General features: G+C 33.3%; 1 protein-coding gene across 2 annotated transcripts in view; it reads right to left on the bottom strand.

Annotated features, from left to right (window-relative positions):
• Nucleotides 1-545: 545 nt before the first annotated feature.
• The window catches only part of GOLM2 (golgi membrane protein 2), a 92,967-nt gene continuing 85,712 nt past the window's right edge, over nt 546-7,800 (bottom strand). For both annotated transcript variants that reach the window (XM_074366030.1, XM_074366031.1), the window contains one exon: nt 546-2,658. In XM_074366030.1, coding sequence (XP_074222131.1) covers nt 2,588-2,658 — 71 coding nt within the window. In that variant the 3' untranslated portion in view covers nt 546-2,587. The remainder of the gene's footprint in view (nt 2,659-7,800) is intronic.

The raw sequence follows: 7,800 nt of genomic DNA, 5'->3' as shown, positions 1-7,800 counted from the left end.
CATTCTCTCTTTATGGGTCAGCAAATAACCTGAACTTAAGAGATTCTCCCTAACTTACCCCTTTCATACTTCTTTAGCCTCATTTCTCTCCTCTTTATGTATGATACTCTAGCCTCATAACTACAATGTTTCAGTTACATGAAAACCTGGTTATTTGGCACCTTAGAGACCTTGGAACCTTGGAATTTTGTTTATTTATAATAGCCCTTATCACTATTTTAAATTATCTGATTCACGTGTTTACATGTACATTGTCTGACTGCTCCTACTTGAATGTAAGCTCCATGAGAACAGAAATATGGTCTATCTTATCCACTTAAGTATTCTTACTACCTAGAACAATGCTGGGTCCATACGAAGCATTTAAAATTTGTTGAATAAATTAGCATTACAGTAAATAGCCCTAGTGTAAAAATTTCTGCCATTCTAGTTTAGCTTAGTTTAAAAGGAATTCCAAATTTACTCAAATTTTATTGTTAAAATGTAACTATTTGCATCACGTGTGCTATGTGTGTATGTGTATCAGAATCAGCAAAATAGTAAAACAAGTTTAGTTTTTAATTTATTAGAACCCAGTAAGTGATGATTTTAAAAGCAGAGTGTCCATCAAATTAACACTTAATTCAGGGCAAAAATACATTTAAAAAACCTAAATCTTAAGGCAGAAGTAAAACATTATAAAACCAGCATGTCTAATATAGATTGTAGAATGTCAGAATTTTAAGAGATTCACATAGTATTTTATAGCACTAAAATGTTAATACAGTCAGAAATATTATCAATTGGTCCAAGATTTCTCAGTTTATAAAATGTTTAGACTGCTAATTGAAGAAATTTTGCTGTGTAAGTAATAGCTACCATATAAGCAAATGATTGTTTTCATGATAAAGGAACAAAGGCAGGAAATTTCATGGTTTTCATTTGTAAAGATTTTACAGTATTAAATATCAAGTATTACTAGGGATATGTTTTAGATTCATCTTCCTATCCTAACTTCCAAAAAGTGTACATCAGTTCCCTTTAACTCCATTTACAAAAATTCTGTGAACTGTCACACCTATTCATTATAGGCCTGACTCTTCTCATAGCAAAGGCATGAATTACTTACTTTGATATGGTAGAAAAAAATAATTTTAGTAAATCACTACATCTTTTCTTGGTTGCTAAATGATTTCAAACTGAAATCTAAGAATTTTGCACCTCTAATAAGTGAACAATCTTTTTTTTTTTTTTTTAACCTCTGTAAGTTTGGATTTTGACTAGAACCTGAGTACAGGGAAAAAAAATCTCATGTTTATGTGCAATTAACTGTAGCCCTTCTGAAAAACAGAATTATTAGCAAGCTTAAATTTCTCATGAGCAAATCTTTTATTTGGGGGAAGGGGGGTAAGATTTAAAAGTGTTTTCAATCAGAAAACAGGGATTAGCTAGCTTACGTATTCTACTGAAGAGTGTCAAAAAAGACAAATATATTTAAAATAATTTTTTAAGTCTAGCAAATATGAGGTTTATGGGTTCTTAACTAAAAATTAAACACAAAGATTTTTCCTCTTTATTACAAACTTTTAAGCTATTTTAATAAAATGGCTGTAGACCTCATTGTACTTCTATTTATCTGTGCACTAATAAAAATCTGTTAAAATTCCTTATTTAGTACTTCCAAAAGTCTAGTCAAATAAGATCACTAAAACTACCAGAGAAGCTTTGAAATACTGGTTGCAAATTCATTTCAAAGTTGATTTAGCCTCTTTCAGAATCCGGCATTTAAATAATTAATATCTTCACCAACTTGAACTCTGAAAATATAAAAATTTTAGCCAGTACTTGTTATAGTTAAACAGCACTGGTATTATGTGAAAAAATAAAAATTGGAAATATATTGTCAATCATACATTTCACAATTTCATGAACTAAGCAAGGTACAAATCATAAATATTGTTATATCTTCGCAGGCTATCTCAACTTCCATCAGGCCTCAGCTGAAAGCTTATCTGCCAAAACACGTCAGTATTCATGTAAAATAAAAGGAGTAGGGAAGTGATTTTACACACAGCTGCCCAGTGTTTGTTTTCTGGGTTCCCCTCTCTTTTATGTAGTTATTTTAGGTATAACTCCTTGAAGAGTATGAGATGAAGGGTAGATAAAACAGAATACCTGTTGGGCTAACAAGAATATATTAGTTATAAAAAGTTTTTCAGCTGAATAACTGTTCTCACTATGGTTATGCTATGTGCAACATATAAACTGTACAACCATTTTCTCCTGTTTGTCCATTTGTGGAAAGAATTAGGCTCAATAAAATGTAAAATATACATTAGTTTGCTTTAAATGCAAAGATTACAGTTTTGCTTACTTTGTTTTTGGCTCAACTGTAACACAACCCCAAAAGTCTCTGCTTTAATAATACAATATGAAAAGTTCACGTATGTACATGGGTACATTCCTTCATTAAAATTTTTCCTTAAATCTATCTCAATGTATCTTTACAACTGATACAACTGATCTTTACAACAAGAGTCAAAGTCGACAAAGTAGAAATGATGCCATTTTACAGCACTTTAGGTATTCTGAAGTTTTCCTTTACGGCTTAAAGGACATCATTGAAACGTTGCTTTCCATAGTCTGCAGGATCCATTTGAAGTTCTCGTTCTTCATCATCTGTAAGGAAAATAATTAGGTATCAAGAATATTATTTTTAAAATCACTTGCAGAAATTCAGTCAAATAATATCTTTTTTTCCCTCCTCAGCCTTAATGTAGTTTTCGACTTGTTCTTTTACACCTCCTGCAGCTAGTGTTCAAATAGTGTTCTGTTTCTTAGTTGCTTGGCTAATGAGTGAAAAGTCCATAACTATTTTGGAAGATAACTTATTTTTAATAAATCTTTTGATGATAGAGAAGGAAGAGAAAAAGGGAGGGAGGGTGGGAGAGAGAAAGAAGAAAGAGAGAGGAAGGAAGGATGGGAGGCAGGGAAGGAGGAAGGAAGGAAGGAAGAAAAGAAGGGAAAAGAAGAAAGAGGATGAAAGAAATAAGTAGAGCTTAAGATGGTTAGCAAAGCTTTAGGAACTCACAAGCATTGAGGAGTTGTTCCTTTTATATAAATATATTGTTTCTATATAGATGAAAGTCCTTTAAAGCTTCGGTAGAAATTGTTCTTTATACATTTTCATGTCTTTAAAAACCAGTTTTTTTCTAATTATAAAAATAATCCATAGTCATCATGTAAAAATTAGAAAATAAGTTACTTACAATCCCCAAATTTAACACTTCAGTGAATTTCCTTGCTTTTCTGCAAAGAGCTTACCAGCAACTTCCTAAATGGAGTATACTAACCGAAATGTAACCTTTTCTTTACTAAAAAGAAAAGGATTAATATTGCTAGACAGTAAGATCCTCAAAGTCACTTAGCTATATTAAATGACTCCATATAGTGCTTTGGAATTTTATTTGGTTATTGACAGGTTTTTCTGGGTCCTTCTTGGCTATCACCTGTCACTTTACTACTCTCAGCTTAACTGCTAAAAAACATTCTTTCCTAATTTTGTATTTCTAACTAGAGGTTTTTGAAATAAGACTGCTCAGAGTATTGAAATTAGCATTTTAATCAGAGCCTAGGAGGCTTCTTTTTTAGCACATGGTTTTTGATGACATCTTTTGGCTCCTCCACAGCCTTAAAAATGACTTTTATTACTCTTTGGTTCACAGTTACAATTACCCAATATTTTTTGATAGATTGAAGTGTTCCTACCATAACTGTCTGAAAATAAAATTTTATATAATTTAAAGAAAATTATATGTTGGAATTCAAATTCACATGTATATTATAGCTTTCTGAAATCTATTGTTTTGGGTTCAATAGGTTTTCCACTCTCAGCTTCTATAACGTATCCTATGGTAAAATTTTGTTCAAGAAAGATGCCATGTGGTATATGTACTGTGTATTAACGCTCTATAAAGATGTGTTCTTATTTCTTTTTTACATTTGGTCATTAAAAATGCCGAACAAACCAACTTTCCCTTATCCTTTACCCTTGAATAACTTCCCTGTTAAACTTACAGAAATTCTTCTTTAGAATTGCAGGCAATCATTCTGCATATCCTAGCAAACTGATCTCATATTTTAATATTGTAATTCAGTAGGTATGATAACCCCAAATCTGTTATGTGTAAAGGCTGAAAGTAAATCCATAATCACTCCTGTATTTTGAAAATATACTAATCATTTTCTTATCAAAGAACTCTTTGTCCATTAAAAAATTACCTTTGGTTTTAAAAAGGAAAATAATCACTGACACCTCTCCAGAAAGCTCTCCTCAGGATCCACATTATGAGACCTCACCTTATTGACTATAAACCTATCTTTCAGGACTTAGTGATTAAATGATATAATCACCATGGAGCAGTGGGAAAAGCTACTATGTAAAAGAGAATTTCTAGAAATTTAACAGGCAATTTATGAAAAGGAAAAAATTGCTGTTACTTTTTGGGATTTTTAAATAAATGATTGTAAAGAGAAAACAAGATAGGAGCAAAGGTCTAGGAACAGAAAAACTGAATTCTAGTCCTGGCTCAGGCACTTAACAAACACGATCCAGTTCCTAATCCTCTTTAGATCTCTAACTACCTTCTCGGTAGAACAGGAGTAACAACTGTTTCTCCTACCTCAAAGTAAATTAATACATAGGAAGGCAGTATTTACTTCCAAAGTCTTCTGTAAATACAAGAAGGAATTTGTTGGTTTTACTTATTTATGCTCCTTAGCAAAGTTGTAATACGGTGCTTCCACATTGCTATTCTGACTTTCATAGGACTTTTGATAGTCTTTTTCTTACATTGAGCTATCATTTACATTAACTAGATTCCACTTTCAGTGTAGCTATTCTAACCAGAATTCAGGTTTCTACCAACAACCTCTTTGCATTTATCTGTAAAGTATGACAAAATTACCTAATCAAATCTGATATAGAATAACAGATAACCACTAAATGTAATTATTTGCACTGATATTTTATTTCATTTTACAAAGTAGAAAGTCTGTAAATAGCTCATACACATAAAATGATTATTAAAGGGAATATAAAGATGTTTATAATTTATCAATTAATTCCTATATTTCCTCTTAAGTCAAGAAAGGATCCCATGCATAAAGCAAGCTCTACCAAGCAAGAACGCCCTGGGGGAAGTAAAGCAGTGAGGCTCCACTAAAATGTACAAATTAATCCACAGGTCAAAGTGCAATTATCCTCTTAAGCAGGCAACCCAGGGGAAGAAATCTATACTTGCTTTTACTTAAAAAAAAAATTATTTTATTCAACAAACATTTATATAGTGTCTACAATGTGAAAGACTCTGCTGTAAGTGCTGAACAAATATTTAAATCACATAATCCACATAAGAGTTGCTGAGTTAGGTAACTGTATCTTTCCCTATTTTACAGACGAGGATATTGAGGCATAGAGGTTAGGTAATTCACAAGGTCACAGAGCTAGTAAGTGGGAAAGCTGAGATTCAAATTTAGGAAGGTTGGCTCCAGAATCCAGGCACTTAAGCACTATGCTAAACTCCCTTCCAGAGATATACTTAATAATGTGCATTTCACGTTCTATTAAATAAAGTTGGAACTTCTATAGGATTAAAGGTAAGAGTAAAGGGAATTTGTAAACATCTATATCCTTATTATAACAAAGGATGAATTAAAAGACATATCCATCAGATGTGTAGCATTTCCAAAGTTCATCTTTTAGTTAACTTTTTTGTTGGGTCACAAAAAGAAGTCAAGAAAAAAATGTTTACACCAATGTAAATAAAATAATATTTCTTTAAGGATGCCTCAGGAAATCAGGAATTAAAAATCAAAATAAAACAGGATTGTAAACACAAGAAAAACAGGCTTCACTTATTTCTACAAGAAAACACTCCGCAGGCAGTACTGACTCAAATGATCAATATACATGAACAGGCAACAGAGATAAAGCTGGAATTCTTCAGTTCCCTATTGGCAGAGATGATGCCAAGGCCTCCATCTGATAATCCAGAATTTTGGAGACCAACGTCAGTGTCCTTAGCTGAAGCTAGACCTCAGTCCTGAAGCTGGAGTCTCTAATCCTAGGGACCCAACAGCTTGAGGAAAAAAACAAAAAACAAAGCTGCTCCTAATAATCCCTAATACTGAGGAGAGCAGAGCAGAGCCTCTACTGCTGGAACCTTAATAGTGCTTCTGAAGTGCATGCCTCAGTTTTTGAGATCTCTGGCTGCAGAGTTTCAATGGTGGCAGTTAAGTTTCCACTTTCTTTCCAGGGTTTGCAGGAAGACGGTGTTTCAGGCATGCTGAAATATGAAACACATTTGTCCCTAATACTTGTGTTATAGTGATTCCACTGTGAATGTGGCAACAGAATTTTAGAACTGAGAAGGACCATCTATTCTATTTCAACACTCTCACATTACAGATAAAGAAATAGTGGCCCAGAGGGTACAAATGACGTGAAAGGAAATACACAGCTGGCCTCCTAACTCTCAGGCTAATGTTTTTTTCCACTCTACTCTACCACCTGCTCTGACTGCAAGTGCAAACTGGCCTGGGAACTCAACCATTATCTCTACACTGAAGCTATGAAGAAATGCTTTTAAATTCCAAATATTCTAACTTAATAATAAACATTTGAAATATATATTGTTGATAAACTAGGCAAGAGCCATAATCCTCCCTTCCCACTTTTTGGACAGTTATACTATACCTAAAGAATCTCTAAAAACATGTTTAAAATTATTTGAGTCTCCAGTACTACTTTTTAGTCAGCTCACCCTAACTTCTCCCTCTTTATTTGCTGGAGCTGATGTTCTTGCATCTTTCTGTATCCTACAACAAGGGAGTCTCTTGGTAGATGCCCTATCCTGCTGCTGCTATCATCTAGTGAACCTCAAAATGGGATAAAAAATGTTAAATGGCAACCACCAGCTCAAGTAAGATTCACTTGCAGATGAGGAAACCCCCAAATTTAACCATCCCTTCCCTACTTCATTGAGGTTATCATCTTAGGTCATTATCTTCTAATCCTTAGAATCCATGGATTTATTTTCTTGTGAAAAGAAAAGCAGGGCAACATGAGGGTACTGGGGACCTAAAGTGGAAAGTGGCAATGAGAACTAGGGTGGGAGAGGGAGAAGAGTACAGGAAAGAGAGAGAGAAGGCACTGAAGACAAATGCACCTACTATGGATTAAAATAATAAAAATATTAAACTGAAATTGTGATGAAAGTCACCAATATTAAGATAAGCCAAAACAGAAGAAATGATTTTCAATGATCACTGAAATTAACTGCTCTAATCTCAGCATTACCCAATGAGATGATATAAGGCCCTAGGAAAGAAAACTAGAGAATGATTAAGGTGTAAACCAAGCAAGATTATAAGATCAGAAGTTAAAGGTTATTACCCTAGTCACAGTTATAAGAATAAAAGCTCAATGAGAGAGAGGAAAAAAAAATAAACTCAATGAGAAAGGTGTAAAATGGTCAGTTAACAGTATTTACCAAGGGCCCTATGTATGCTAAGTACAATTGTGGGGAGAGAGGTGACTATGAAGGCAGAAAAAGATACAAACAAAATAGAAAGCAAATGAAAATTCCTGCCCTCCAAGAGCTTACAGTCTAATTGGTGATATGATATGCATGCATGAAAAAGCCTTAAAACATTATAAGTAATCGCAAATAAACATGATCCAAACAAATTACAAAAGCAATGAGAAAGGAATGGTAAAATTTATGAAAAATGGATGACACTGTATAAAAACAGATGAGT

The sequence above is a fragment of the Camelus bactrianus genome, chromosome 6 (assembly GCF_048773025.1).
Source record: "Camelus bactrianus isolate YW-2024 breed Bactrian camel chromosome 6, ASM4877302v1, whole genome shotgun sequence".
In the NCBI taxonomy this organism is placed as follows: domain Eukaryota; kingdom Metazoa; phylum Chordata; class Mammalia; order Artiodactyla; family Camelidae; genus Camelus; species Camelus bactrianus.
This window is presented reverse-complemented; position numbering and strand designations above follow the sequence as displayed.